Raw genomic sequence first — 15457 nt, 5'->3', positions numbered from 1 at the left:
TTATAAAATAGTATTTCATCTGTTTTAAAATATTTTTCAATTATTTTTTACAGTAGGCTATATGTTAAGGTAACTTACAGGTAACCAATTAATTATTATTATTATTGTTTTTTACTGTAGCATCATAATGTTCCTTTTTTTTGTGATGGTTGTCATAGCGTTGTGCTTCCTCGCAGTTAGGTGGCAGTAAAGCTCTAGTGGCAGGTAGAGGTCACGCACACAACACAAGAGAAGCAGAACGCAATTATTTCTAAAGCATTAGTGAGGTTCAGGGTTGCTTTCCTGCACTCTTCACCTGCCCGAGTGCAATTGCATAATTAACTCAACAGTTTTGTTCTGCCCAAGTTCTGCAGTCACTACAACTCCCAAAATGTTTGCTGTCAGAAGAGCATTTCGTCTGTGTCAAAGAGTGGCAAATGTGAGTGTTTCGCGTCGTGGATGCGCTGGAGCTGTTCCAGTGGACGACATCGTGAACGGTCTGACCGAGGAGCAGATCCAGGTATCCACACACCCGCTGATGTACCCTGGAGCCAAACTGTCTCCGTTTCTTGGTAGTCTTGTTCGAGTTTCGCACAGCTAGGTTGCTGTGCTAGCATTCATGGTGACCTTTGACTCAGTGCTAGAAACCTCATACTGTAATCGTGTAGTAACCAGGCATTTATCAGTGTAACACAATTATATTCATTTTCAATCAGAGCATCATTCACACTGGCCAAGAAACTGTTTCAGAGCTGACGTGTTCCTGACCTGACATTAAAAACACACGAGATACAGATCCAACCTTGACATCGGAACATTTGAGTACATTTAGAAGTTAAGTTAAAAGTTACTTAGTTTTAATATATGACAGACCGACATACTTTATATGCTGCCTGTGTTAAATGGACATGGTGTGGGTGTGAACGCACGGCGCGTTTTGATTGGACAGGATCTTTTTATATGTCCTTTATTAGCTTTGTTAAGAACCAACTGAGAAATAATAACAGCACTTAAAGAAATCTGCTGTTGAACCTATTGCATACGTTTGGACTCTCATGGTGCTCTCATTGTGTTTTGTACATGTATCAGTTCTGAAATCAGAAGGAAAATGTCCCTCTTAGTCCAATATGAATTAATGATCCAGTTCTCTTCTGTGATTTAATGGTGTCCAGGTTAAATGTGTTTGAAATAACCTGTTTCTTTACACTTTGTGTATTTTAATACAGTATTCTGATAGCACACATCATGGAGACGTCTATTTGACATCTGCATTCAACATTTCAAAGATGTTTATGATTAGAATGTATGTAAAACTGACATCTTAAAGACGTCTTTCAGATGTTTGTACACAGCAGATGCTTTCCAGATGAAGCGATCTTTAACAGACGTCTTTAAATATTTAAAAGAAATCAATACTTATATTTAGCAAAAGGTAAAATAACGACATTTATAATGTTACAAAGGATTTATATTTTAAATAAATGCTGTTCTTTTGAACTTTTTGGTCATCAAAGAGCCCTGAGAGAAATACTAAGCAGGAGAACCGTTGTCAACATTTTGTTAAGAAATGTTTCTTGAGCAGAAAATCAGCAGATTAAAATGATTACTGAAGGATCATGAAGATCGGAGTAATGACTGCTGAAAATTCAGCTTTGCCTTCACAGGGATAAATTAGCCTACATTTAAAAAAAATATATTGAAATAGATAATAGTTAAAGTTGTAATTCTGAAAAGAAAGAAAAAATCGCAATATTACTGTTTTTATTGTACTTTGATCAAATAAATTTAGCTTTGATGATGAGCATAAGAGACTTACTGACCCCAAACGTTTGAATGGTGTACATGTAGTATACAGTATACATTTAATTAAAACAAAGTCACATCAGTGATTTATATACCTTTAATTCATCAGCACTAACTGTATTTGGCTTTTGTTAAATATCCAAAATTACTTTCATATTATTACTTATTAAATTCTGCAACTAGGCTATATTTCTTGAAGTTTATTTCTGCAGGCATAAAGGTACTTTTGGACAGGACTACTTACAAAAATGAGTTGAATTTATACATTTGATCCAATATTTGTTTTGATTTGGCCTTTCGTGCCTACTCAGAGAAAGGGTAGCCTACAAACTTGGTATGTTGGTCACTGTAATACCTTGATAATCTTTCAAGCACCATGAAAACACCGCCGTGTATGAATATAGCACACAGCAGCACAATGTTATTGATGCCAAGCCATTACTATACCATGGCATTACTGCCACTGTATTATCATTTATTTAATTTTTGTAAGAGATTTTATGCTAAAAGTGTGCAGTTAGCCTCATGAAATTTTGTTGAGGTTTTTGGCAGCGCTGGTTATTTGTGGACAGTCTGCCCTGTGTTTGTCATACATCTTTGTTTTGAACACCAGCTCAGACAGACGGTCCAGAGATTCTGTCAGGAGAAACTCGCTCCCTACGCTGATGAAATTGATAAGAAAAACGAGTTTCCCCGCATGAGGGTGAGTTCCTGTACATGACAAGTATCTCAGGAGTCTCTGTAATAATCTTGAGTAATGAATTCTGATCTTTTTTTTTTTAAACTAGGAGTTTTGGAAGGAGATGGGTGAGCTTGGACTTCTTGGAGTTACTGCTCCAGGTTGGACCATTTACAAGTTGTCTTTAAAAATATTGCTTATGAGAAAATATTAAACTTAAGGTTGTGATGTTTTTATCCATGTGTGCAGTGGAGTACGGTGGAACAGGATTGGGCTACCTTGATCATGTGATTGTTATGGAGGAGATCTCCCGTGTGTCAGCAGCTATTGCTCTCAGCTATGGTGCGCACTCCAACTTGTGTGTAAATCAGATGGTTCGACATGCTAATCAGAAACAGAAAGACAAGTACATGCCGAAGGTGTGAGTCAAAACATTTATTCATTTAGCAGAACAACTGCTGTCTATTATGTTTTCTATTAAACTAGCTTTCAAAAAACCGACCCATGACATGATGCATTAGAGAAAATCCATTCTCTGCACTCTAAATGCAGACTAATTAAATGCATTTAGGCTATTTATGGATTTTAGGGTTCAGTTGTTTTTTCACAATTATGCATATGTTTGTGCTTCAGTTGATGACAGGGGAGCATGTGGGTGCCTTGGCCATGAGTGAGCCCAACGCTGGCTCGGATGTGGTGTCCATGAAACTGACAGCGAAAAAACAAGGTGACTAGCCTTCTGTTTCCACTCTATGCTGCTCTGATAGTAGTCACTACTGTCTGCTGCTATAATAAGCACTTTTAGATCAGTGCCATCATGGACATGTCATAACTGGTTAGATATACATGCATGTTATTTGTTGACTGATTGGTTAGATATATTGTCCTTTGATATGTAAGTATCAGTAAGATTTTATTTTTAAATAAATGAAGACTTTTGTTCAAAACCTTCTTTTCCCTTTGATCTGTCATCTACAAGGGGATCATTACGTGTTGAATGGTAATAAGTTCTGGATTACGAATGGACCAGACGCAGATGTTCTGATTGTGTATGCTAAAACAGACCCAAAGGCAGCAGCCCGTGGCATCACTGCTTTCATCGTAGAGAAGGTTAGAAAAGCTGAACCACATCCTACTGAATGATTGATTACGCTTTACAGTTCAGTCTGAAATCATATTACACCTAGCGTTGAGATTCGGATTGAATGTTTCATTTTTAATCTGTTGATCAGGAAGGCAGCAGCTTCAATAGATAAGCATGTCATAATCATTGTGCTTGTGTTCTTGAAGGGCATGCCAGGATTTAGCACAGCGCAGAAGCTGGATAAACTGGGAATGAGAGGATCTAACACCTGTGAACTCATCTTTGAAGACTGCCAGATCCCTGGTGTGTGAAGTCTTTTATGCATATTTTGAAGTCGGAATATGCTGGAGGTCCAAACAACATTTTAAAATGTTCTGTTGTGGTTTCAGAGGAAAACATATTGGGCCCGTTAAATAAAGGAGTATATGTTATGATGAGTGGGCTGGACCTAGAGAGACTCGTCCTGGCTTCTGGACCTGTTGGGTAATTGTTGCTCTGTTTATTTTCAGTAGCATGCTTATGTAAATTGTCTAATAGTTATTTTTGACCATTTTCTGCATTCTCTCAGCATCATGCAAGCTGTGCTTGACCATGCAATTCCTTACCTACATGTTCGTGAAGCCTTTGGACAGAAAATCGGCCACTTTCAGGTATGCTTTTCACTGCAGTATATTTGAGGATCTGTTTGTTCAGCATGTTTAACGTTTGTCTATTAATAGATGAAATTACTGTTTGCCAGCAAACACTCGGCCACGGTTCATGTATTTATTTAGATTTTTTTCTAATAGTTTTAATATGAGATGTTTCCCAGGCTTTAGAAGTGTCGCTCAACAACCTGTTACATGTCCAACAAATGAAAATGCTGAATAAAGTTAAAACTGGTTTTAAATGGAACCTTTTTTCACCATAAACCATAGGTATCGCTTTATAATAACTTTCTTTAACAGTTATAAACATTATAGAATTTATTAATTAAGCATATTATTCGAACCACATTACTATACTTCAGAAGTGTGGGGTCTTTTGGAAGACAGTAAAGTCTTTTCCAATTCAAATAAATGCTGTTCTTTGGAACTTTCTATTCATAAAAGAATCCTGAAAAAATGTGCTGCTTGATATTTTTGTGGAAACTGTAATACAACCGTTTTAATCTGTGATCTTAAAAAGAAATACTTCTTGAGTATTAAATCAGCATATTAGAATGATTTCTGAAGGATCATGTGACACTGAAGACTGGCGTAATGGCTGCTACAAAAATTCAGCTTTGCCATCACAGGAATAAATTAAATTTGAATATATATTAAAATAGAAAAGCTGTTTTTTAATTGCAATACTATTTCACAATATTACTGTATTTTTGATCCAATAAATAAGAGACTTCTTTCAAAAACATTAAAAACAACTCGCTAACCCAAGACTTGTGTAGTTTTTGGTAGTTTTTATACACATAATTTAATTTTATGTAAGTATTTATGTAAAGTTATGAAAAGGTATTAAACAAATTTGTTCCCTTGGCAATAAAATTAATCAAATTAATTTTTCCCCATTGACTAGCTAATGCAAGGAAAAATGGCTGATATGTACACACGTCTTAGTTCATGTCGACAGTATTTATACAACGTTGCCCGTGCGTGTGACAAAGGCCATTTCAGTGCTAAGGTAAGAGCTCTATACCCAGTATATGTTATTTGACTGCTTTGTTTTATAAAGTTACATATCGGCTTGGACATGATGCATACAGTGCTTGCAGAGTGTGTAGTAGCAGTACTGATTTGTGATGTTATTGTAGGACTGTGCTGGGGTAATCCTTTATTGTGCTGAGAATGCGACTCAAGTTGCCTTGGATGGAATTCAGTGCCTGGGTGAGTGCCTAATTGTTAGCACAGTAAAAGCTACAAGAATTAGCTCCCGATTGTACCTTAGGCAGAGATCAGGGCCAAACCTTTTGTCTTTATTCATTCTTACCACAGCATGGAGTTACTGGGTGTATAAACAGCAAACAAGTTAAACTTGTACCTGTTGCATAGATGCTTTGTTTTTTTGAACTAATTGAGCTTTCATGTATTGATTTGATTGTAATGCTTATATATAGGGTTGGGAACCGAGAACCGGTTCTTATTCGGAACCAGTTCTGTTTTTTGAAAAGAACCGGAACCGTGAGCAATTTCTAAGTTTCGGTTCCGAAAACAGTTCTGGTGCGACATGTGATCAAGCGCTGTGAGCAGCCTTGCGCCGCTGTTCTGACGATTCGGCGTTTCCTGTAAAGGCTGTCACAAACCAAATAACAGAAACACCGCCCTGCCTCTTTAATTACTGAGCACATTGTTTCCAATGACTCGCACTCCACAGACTCACCGCACCGCGTCGTGTTTTTAACTGCAGAACACATTGTTTCCCACGATGCGCACTCGCACCTTTGATAACTGTGCATGTCATTTCGTCCGGCTGTACATGTACCGGCAGAGCGCAGCACCTGCCTCCACTAAATTACATTATATTTGTCCCATATTGTCATTAATATGCATACTGGCTTCAACTTGAACCACTAAATAAATAGACTGCTATTGTTATGTAAGTATGAGGGTTAGATTATTTAGTGTACAGGTCATTTCAAGAGTGATAAACAAAGTGATAGAAAATATTTATTTTCAGGCATTTAAAATGTTTAAAAATGTGGAAACCACTCATTGCATCAAACCATCTCCTAACTGCATTATTATTTTTAAAATAGGGGCTTTATGGAGAGTGTGTATACATGGTTAGAAGTATAACAGTTTATATTTCATTAATTTAGGGAAATGAACAAGTGTCTTAGCCCTCAAGGGACTATTTGGCCAACCAGTTTATTCCTGCCTGAAAAGCAAAATGTTATTGATAGTGTAAAAAACATCAACTTTGAAGCACATGCTGATTGATGGACTAGCAATACTCAACATTACTTACTACTTTCCAGCAACACTACATTCAGTGAAGGTAAAATAGTAAAAAACATAATAATAGTTCATTTAAATGGAACCGAATCGGAACCAGAAAATTTGTATACTGTAATATATGTTGAATTTTGACATTACCAACCTTTAAATTAAGTGGACAGTAAGTAATAAACAGTATTGAGTATTGTGCATTTTTCCTTACCGCTGTTTTTTTTAAAAAAGTTTAACCAAAAATTTAAAATTAACAAAAACCGGAACATTTCTAAAAATTCCCGACCATACTTATATATTGATCCAACAGTTTGAACAGCTAATGTTAGACTGGTCCTGTTGCTATGACAACAACTCTGAGATGAGCTCAAAAATGGAACAATTCACTATTGTGTCAAATCATCAGCAAATTAAGTCCTGCTAATTCAGTAAGCCTAGGTCTTATGATTCAAGCTGTAATTGACTCACATTTGCATCTGTTCACAGGTGGAAACGGTTACATTAATGACTACCCAATGGGCCGCTTCTTAAGAGACGCTAAACTTTATGAGATAGGAGCTGGAACCAGTGAGGTCAGAAGGATGATCATTGGCAGAGCCTTCAATGACATGTTCAAATAAGAACAGCACTTATCGAATGAGAAATATCTGATCCTACACAGACTTTGTCGCTGTGGTCAGATATTTAATTTCATGCGGCATCCTAATTTTAACACCTTTATTAATGTGAAGTGTTGTTGCTAATCAGTCTCAAGAACAATAATGCAAAACTATATGTCATGGTGTTTTCTTTGGATGTCAGAAGCTGTTAGCTAAATGATGTTCTGTAATAATACATACATGGTGAAGTGGTCTCACATACAAGAATGAATGCGTTAGTAATAGATGCACAAACCTGAAGTCATTTTAATTAAGAGGACATGAATTTATCTTAACGTTGAACAGATAAGAAAACAGCCAGAACAATTAATTTGTCCCAGGTGCCTTTGTCATGTGACATGGGTGTTTCTGTAGCATACTTGTACAGGACTTGCAGTTGTCTTGTTGTTGCCTTTTTTCTCAGAACATGGTCACTCTGTGTAAGCGATTCTGCATATCACTGCTGTCCCGCTAACATCATTATTTGGGGCTCTTTTTCAAGGGTATCTTTATAAAGGATATTTATTGAATTGTGTGTAATTCAGACATTCTTTCCTTTTTCATTTCTTTGTATTTTAAGATTGTGTAATCTTAAGATTCAAAAGAAGTAGCAGATTTTTGAAGTAAGCTGTTGTATTTACCCATCATACCTTTGGATTCATAACTACATGTCTTTGAAGAAAATGATTGTTTAGAATAAATAAATATCTTGCTTTCATCTATTTGTATCGAATTTCTGTTGTGTCGGTTGTGCTGTCAGATTTTATTAGTTATTTTCAAAAAATGTCTTAATTTAGCAGTGTTATTTTAGTATTATGTGTATATTACAGTATTAATATTTTAGCTTTTATTTTCATATTTTTTTTTCAAAATATTTATCTTTTAATTTATTTTTAATTTCAATTTTAGAGTTGGTTATTTCAGTAGCTCTTTATTTCAATTAGTTGTCCAAAGCAACAGTTCCAGTTTTAAGTTTTTCATCTAATATTTTATTTTATTTCAGCTTAATTTCATTTTTAACAGTTTTAGTTAACAATAACCACACTAATTTACAGCCTATTATTTTCTGGAATAAGATGCCTCAGAGCTGTTCACTATTTCTATTATCAGTACATTTCTTTAATTCTTAAAATCAAAATCAAATGTATAAAATCAAAATATATGTATAGTTCCTATTATCTATTCCTAGTTTTAGGATAGGCCTATACTTCATTTGTAATATTCATATAATTGATTGTGACAGATAAAACTATAATTGATTAGTTATTGATTTTTCTGAACATTTCTGCCGTATACACATAAACTGACAGTCACCACTGATAAGCTACTACTAAATATTGTAGAAACTTAATTTTCTGTAAAGTTGCTTTTTACTTAGTTGTGAGTTAAAAGACCTTGTAAAAATAAACCTTTTTCGACAAAGTTCGTTGAATATGCATAAATCTTTTGTGAAAACAAATAAACAAGTGAGTTTATTTCTGTATCCAAGTGCAGTTTCAAAATGATGTCAGTATTGGAACTGTTTGAAGGGATTGCTGAATTCACAAAATATTATTTTATTAATCCAGTAACTACAGTATAGGCACAAGCATGAAAACACTGTTAGAGAAAAGACAATGTGGTTTATGACAGTGTCTTCTGATACTTTCTACTTGTCAGATGTATGTCCATAACCTGTAGTCAGTCAATGTGATGAGCTACACCTGTGTGATGTTGAGGGGGACTGACTTCATAAATCAACTAATGTCAGTGCTTAGAAAAGCTCTAGCATTATTCACTTGCTGATTTCACATGTTAGAAATATAAGCTCAAGTAAGAATCATAAGCTCAAGTGTCAATGCTTTTTGGGGCCACTATTTTATTAATGGGTTTTCATGTTTCACATGTGCCCATAGCCCTTTAAGAAACTCCATGTTGTTCCAGCCATGCCTTACGTCAGCATACGGACCGTGTTACAAAACCTAGTGAGCATCCTATATAGACAGCATAACGGACATCATAGACGTGTTCCTATCCCGCATTTTTGAGCGTTATAGGTACATGCAGCATGTTTTACAGAATCAAAGACGCGCTGTGCGTCAGTTCAGTTGACTGATACCTAAACATGCAGTCTGTGTAGGCAGCGTTTAAGGTTTTGTGACACCTCCATTGCCAGCGGATGGTGGTGTTATGTAAACTTCATGGCAAAAGTGTTTGTGTCAGTTCTGCACGAGTCTGCTCTGTTCCAGGTGTTCTCCTCAGGATGACAGTACAATGAGCTGCTCTTCCCATGTATCCAACAGAGAAGCGACACCGCACCAGCAGTGTGTGTTACCAATAAACGCTGTCATTTAAACCCACGACACCACTCAAGGTAAGAGAATCTGTGCGTTTAAAAGAATCAAGTTTTAAGCTTAAGTCGATATTTTTAAGCTTGCTGTCTTCAAACATTAAGCCCGTTACAGTGAAGTAATTAAGATGGCTTTTAGACGAGAAGTCCAGTTCGTCGTTTAGTTTCGTCATTCATAATGACAGGATTGTTGTCCATCTACACCACATTCCTACGCGACGCGTCAAAACTGGAACGCTCCCATTATAATCAACGAACTTGTCCGAAGGGTTTTGCGCTCGCTGTAGATTATAAAGAGAGCGTTCGAGTTCGTCGCGTTGCTCGCGGTGCAGGTGATGAGTTGTTTGTCTAAGCTTTTGTTTGTTAGTAACGCAATCACGGGTTGCAGTCTTCACTCTAATTGTTCTCGTGCGAAAACACTGGAACTGACAAGTTTGCTTCTGTTCACCTTGGCTTGTCGGACTTTTGTTCGAATAGTTACAAAAATCAAGGGCCAGGTTGCAAACAAGTTAATTTTGAAAAAATTATGATGCTGATTGATATTTTTCATTTGCTTTTTGTATACTGGGTCAAAGACTAAAAGGGGGTGTCAAGCATCAAATAAATAAATAAAATAATAGCAATAATAATAATTATAAAAGTGTAATAGAGCTTTCAATTTTGTTCCCCCCCCCATGCATACTGCTTAATTTGGTTTTTCTGAGCAAAAAAAAAATACTATCATACATTTTTAACCATAATTTACAGAAGACACCCACTAAATTGTAATTCAGTGTTATTACCATTTTGTTAGGCATATTTTAAACAAGAATCATTTGATGACAAATTAAAAGATTATATTTAAAGATGCAGTGCACCTCTCAAATACCTTTTATAAATCTAAACAACTATCTAATACCTTATACTAAGCAAAAATCCTTCAAACCACAATGAAATACACATGAAATATAAATTTAGTATTATAACAAATATAAATACATTTAAAGTATAAAAATATTTAGTATGATCACATTCTTTTTTGTATATTAGTAAGTACCGGTCAGAATAAGTATATTGTTTTATGCCATTTCACTGAATGATATGTTTTTGTAACTTAGGTTTACCACAGTATGGAAAGGTGAAATTATCAAATATTTAAGAGCAATAAAGGCCCTTTTCTTGGCCTTCTACCCAGCAGCACACAGTCTTCCAGGTGCAATCTGATGAAGTCACAGACTGCCAAATGACTATAATTTTTTTAATATGATTTTAGAATGGCTTCTTATTCCTGTTACACTGAAAGAACTCTGATAAACTGCATTTTCAGCACAAAATCGCCTGGTTATTTAAATACTTAAAAAAATAAAAATAAATAAACAATAAGACATAGTCCTTTTAATATAACACAGCTAACATTTTTTTTAAAAAATGCCAAGAAAACAAATGTATTTTTTATAACTTGTTATTTTATGTTTATTTAAAGATGTAATGGTAAAATCAAAGTCCGGACCATTACGCTGAATGACAATTTTACACTTTAGAACATTATTTAACCCATATTTTGACATGTTATTTTCACAAAATTTATTTGGAATATGAAAGTAGACACTTTACTTGCATTTAACATGTTTTCTATGCATTCAAAATGACTTTTGTAAATTTAATTTGATGCCAAAATGGTGACATCTCATCTTTGACCCATACTGCATTTTATTGGATCTTAAAAAGCTTTAGTTCTGTTAACTGGGGCTATTTTTTTATTGAATGTCACCCAACAAAAGTGTTTGTCCCTTTTTTAAAGAAAATACCAGAATGTTTTAACAATTTTAAACAATTAAAAAAAAAACTTAGACTTAGTTTTGTCCTTGACATGAGGATGAGTTTATTAAATGTTTTGATTCAGGTATTTAGGTAAAATGTATATATATTTTTTTTAGTGTACTAAAAGATGATGGTGCACTTATATTTGCTTTAAAAGGCTATTCATGTTTTATGACATTGCTGTTTGACCGTGTTCACATATTACTGTGCTGTGGGATGTGACGATAATAGTTAAAACTTCTTTGTCTGTTGAAAAAGAGTGATATTGCTGTTCATTTACCTGACTAAAGATGACATTATCGTTTTCTTTCTTTCAAGTACTATCTACAGGTGTTTTAATCAAGAGAGAAAAGATCATTGTAAGACTTTTTGGTTTTGTTCATTTATTCACTAACTGTTTTGCCGAAAAGTTTTTTTTAAAATAACATGTCGGTTATCGTTACCTTTTTCAGTTAGGTTCAAATCACCCAGAATGTAGATATGTTGTAATTTAAAAATACTTATTTCAATATGTGTATTCTATGCTGTCACATAGTCATTCTCACAGGCTTTTTTCTGACATCAGAATATATATATAAAAACTTAAGCCATGACAAACAAGCTGATATGAAAATATATTTTATGCCACATGACCGAAACTGATAGGTAAGCTTTGTTTGTTTGTAATATTTTTCATGTTTTTTTTAATTTCAGTTAATACATTGGTTGGTTTGATCATCTACTGGCTGGCTTGCCAGTTTTATGGCCGTTATTATGCAGAACCTCCTTTCATACTGTTGCCATGTTTGAAGAGCTAGGGTATGTTCTGTTGTCCCATTTTCTGATCCAATTATAGGATTTCTGAATGATGTTGGATTATGTAGTCTGATGTTCAGTGCGGTTTAATTCACATTCCTTTTGGCTGCCCTTTTTAAGTGCCTGAATTCTAAAATAATGACTGTATGTTCATGTTAAATTGTTTTGTTTTTACAGTTCATTGGTTTTGTTTGATCTAAATGGCTTCATAAAAGTAAATGTGGTCTGTAAGTTGAAAATCTACACTTACAAGGCAGTGTTCTCCAAAACATTTCCTACTAACCATCCAAAACAGTCAGCTAAAGGTGAAATGTTTTGACTAAACCAACAAGGTAAAATATAACCTACGGTCTAAATGCTACTATCAAGAGAGGATATAAATAGAGCACAGGTCTGCTGAATATAAAGTGGCAGTAATTATGGTATTACGTAGATGGAAAGCTTGAAGATGAAGGAAAAGAAATAAGCAGTATGAATTAAAATTAGAAAGGGTTTTATTCCGTTTAGGGCTTCAGGTTCCATTATATTTATTGTGGTCCTCAAGAGTATTACCTTCCTTGTAAATAGTAAGATTGGTAAATAAGAAACCTATCTAAATGTATGCATCCAATATTGACAGAAATTGATAGATACCGATATATCAAAATTAAATATTTTAAACAGTTTTCAGATGTAGAAATAGTTGTCTTTTGCGCTCATCCTATTTTCTTTGTCAAATGCGCTTAGTATAGCTCAGTCTCTCACTGAACATGAATTATCACCTCTTGGGAAAAAGTAACCCATCAAACATGTATGCATGATTAGGATTTTTCACTGAGCAGATCATCAGTGATATCCCATTCAGACAGCAGCTTATGTGCAGCAAATTGACTTCTAGATTAATGGTCCATAACCCATTTTACCAAATTTGTACAACATGGAGTATAACACACCTCCACTCATTGCACATCAAATCTGAAAATTTGACATGGAGAATTGGGTTTAAAAAGACAAAGTTGTAATGATTACACAACGGCTTCACTATATTGATATGCATTGCAAGTGGAGATACAGGGTATGCACTGGTTCATATATAGAGCATTGATTGTTTTGCTGATACAAACAAGATATAAAATAATAGCTTCTATTAATTTAATAAATTCGCTTTGCTGCTGATCTGCCAGAGCTAATATAAATGTCTTTGTAAGGGACAAAGACACTTACAGAATTTGAACCGAGAAAAACCTCCAAATTCCTGTGATGCACAAGTACATTTTTGGGCATAATTGTCAAAATTAGGGATATATATATATATAGATAGATAGATAGATAGATAGATAGATAGGTGTCAGTAACTTGCTGATATTTTGCTGATATATGTATTTTTTTTTAATTATGTTATTGCAATAGAACTTTAATATAGTTTTATATCGCTACCCAAAATGTGTTGTATTGCACACTTGGACCATGAAATCTCAGACTTATTTATAGTCTTCCCATCCTTTCCCATTTTAAAAGTTTAGTTTAGCACTGAAAAAAATAATAATAATCTGACCAGATAAACAAGCTTTTCATGCTCTGTTTTAAATATTTAAAACATCTCCTTCCTCATGCATCTTCAAGGATTCATTTCCAAATAGTGCTTTGAATGATTACAAATGTCAGCTGACTAATCAGCGATGACTAATTGTTGTTTTCCCTTGACGGCAATGTACTGAAAGCTGTTCTTGGAAGCCTATAGAGGTGCAGTATCTCACTGGTGACACTATGAAACAAATGTGTCATTTTTATTAAGATAATTTAGGGTGATATTAGGGTTATTTAAGTTACAGCCTCACATGTCCCTTCTTTTTATATAAGCAATCCCCAAAGGCAAGACATTCTGCATCAAAAGTACTTTGATTACAGTATTTCTATTTGAATGAAGACACTGTGGAATGTTCTTCATTACCTTCAGGACATGTGTCCCTAAGATTTCCATATGCTTGATGGAGAAGAGTCGTTTCATGTGGCTAATCTTAAACCCATCAGACACTATCTGGTCCCTTGCCAGAGTCACAGCTGTGAAATTTACTGGTGTGTTCAGGGAGAGAACGGGGGGTAAGAGTGGCCACCGAAACCAGATTCAGCTGTTTGTGGGTTTGCAGCTGTGGTCGATGTGAATGGGGTTAAAGCTCTCCTGGTCTATTATTGCTGCTTAAGTGTTTATGCTAAAAGGATGGTAAAGTCTTTTCATGAGACACTCTAAAATCGTCCAGGCCAGACCTCAGGCTTCCCCTGAAGCTTGTGGAGCACATGGTCTTCAGAATCACAGATGGCAACACCCAGCGTGTGAGAACACAAGATGGAGCCTCCGTTGTTTGTACTGGTTGTTACTACACAGCTGGAAACCCAGTCAAACTATTGTTGATTTTTCTCTCAGAATGCTGAAAGCATCTAACAGAGTCTATTCTTTCACTGAAATCATAATAAGATTTGTCATACGAGTGTATTCTGAGAAAAAAAAAACATCCCTTGCGCTTTCCTTGGCACTTTGCCCTGTGTCTTTCATGCCTTTGAAGACAGACTCTTTAACAGCTAACAGGAGTTTGACTTCCTGTGTTCTGTCAGTTCAGTGGCAACAAACTGTCATCTGAGGGTCTGAACTAACACCAGCAAACAAATGAACATGCTGTTTACATCCAAAATCTCTTTGCTCTTTCTTTAGATGTTTTGAACGATCGTTAACACTCTTTTCAGACTATAGTGTATGGCTGCATAACCATTTAAGTTCAACTTGATAGCAACTTTAAATCAAACTAATCAAATTAATTGTGGAAATATTTCCTAAAAAGAATAGTCCACCCAAAAATGAATCATCATCATTGACTTCCCCAAGTGCCGTTTCAAATCTGTATGACTTTCTTTCTTTTGCAGAACATAAAATAAGATATTTTGAAGAATGTTGTTAACCAAACAGTTTTGTTTCTCTTTCAAAAAATCACTCGGTATCTCACTATGGGAAACACCTCAGGCCTGATAGCTCCAATCACACCACGTTTGTCTGCAGGGCAGACAAATCACAGCTCATGACCAGGAACCCTTCCTATATATACTGCTGTGCTGTGATGCCTGAAATGGCATTCTTGATCTCTTCCCCGTAAAGACTTCATTTCAGCACCTAGGCTGCACTGATCCAGTTCACGGACATACCGTTAAGGTTGACGTTACAAAACGCGGCACAGTTGCAGTCTGTTTGATTTTTTGCTTGTTACTGAGTTTCTCTACTTCACTTTCAATAGTGCAGTCCCCAATAGCTGTTGCCTCAAGGCGAGCTACAGTACAGGTCAAAAGTTTGGAAACATTACTATTTTTAATGTTTTTGAAAGAAGTTTCTTCTGCTCATCAAGCCTGCATTTATTTGATCAAAAATACAGAAAAAAATGTAATATTGTGATATATTATTAC

At 35.2% G+C, this 15457-nt stretch overlaps 2 protein-coding genes across 3 annotated transcripts in view; both read left to right on the top strand.

The window, feature by feature from the left end:
• Window positions 1-215: 215 nt before the first annotated feature.
• LOC109080105 (isovaleryl-CoA dehydrogenase, mitochondrial-like) lies at window positions 216-7829 on the top strand. Its single transcript, XM_042774640.1, has 12 exons — window positions 216-499; window positions 2396-2485; window positions 2571-2622; window positions 2711-2880; window positions 3095-3188; window positions 3441-3571; window positions 3752-3848; window positions 3935-4028; window positions 4114-4195; window positions 5100-5204; window positions 5335-5407; window positions 6956-7829. The coding sequence occupies exons 1-12, from the start codon at window positions 371-373 to the stop codon at window positions 7087-7089; spliced, it is 1251 nt and encodes a 416-aa protein (XP_042630574.1). The 5' UTR covers window positions 216-370; the 3' UTR covers window positions 7090-7829.
• A 1066-nt stretch (window positions 7830-8895) lies between these two features.
• The window catches only part of bahd1 (bromo adjacent homology domain containing 1), a 30273-nt gene continuing 23711 nt past the window's right edge, over window positions 8896-15457 (top strand). The window contains exon 1 of one of the 2 annotated variants that reach the window (XM_042774609.1): window positions 8896-9460. The gene's annotated coding sequence lies outside the window, so the exon portion shown is untranslated. The remainder of the gene's footprint in view (window positions 9461-15457) is intronic. The other variant, XM_042774607.1, reaches the window with a different exon arrangement.

This window comes from Cyprinus carpio, chromosome A17, assembly GCF_018340385.1.
Source record: "Cyprinus carpio isolate SPL01 chromosome A17, ASM1834038v1, whole genome shotgun sequence".
In the NCBI taxonomy this organism is placed as follows: Eukaryota; Metazoa; Chordata; class Actinopteri; order Cypriniformes; family Cyprinidae; genus Cyprinus; species Cyprinus carpio.
The sequence above is the reverse complement of the archived record's forward strand: the minus strand, read 5'-3'. Positions and strand labels throughout refer to the sequence as shown.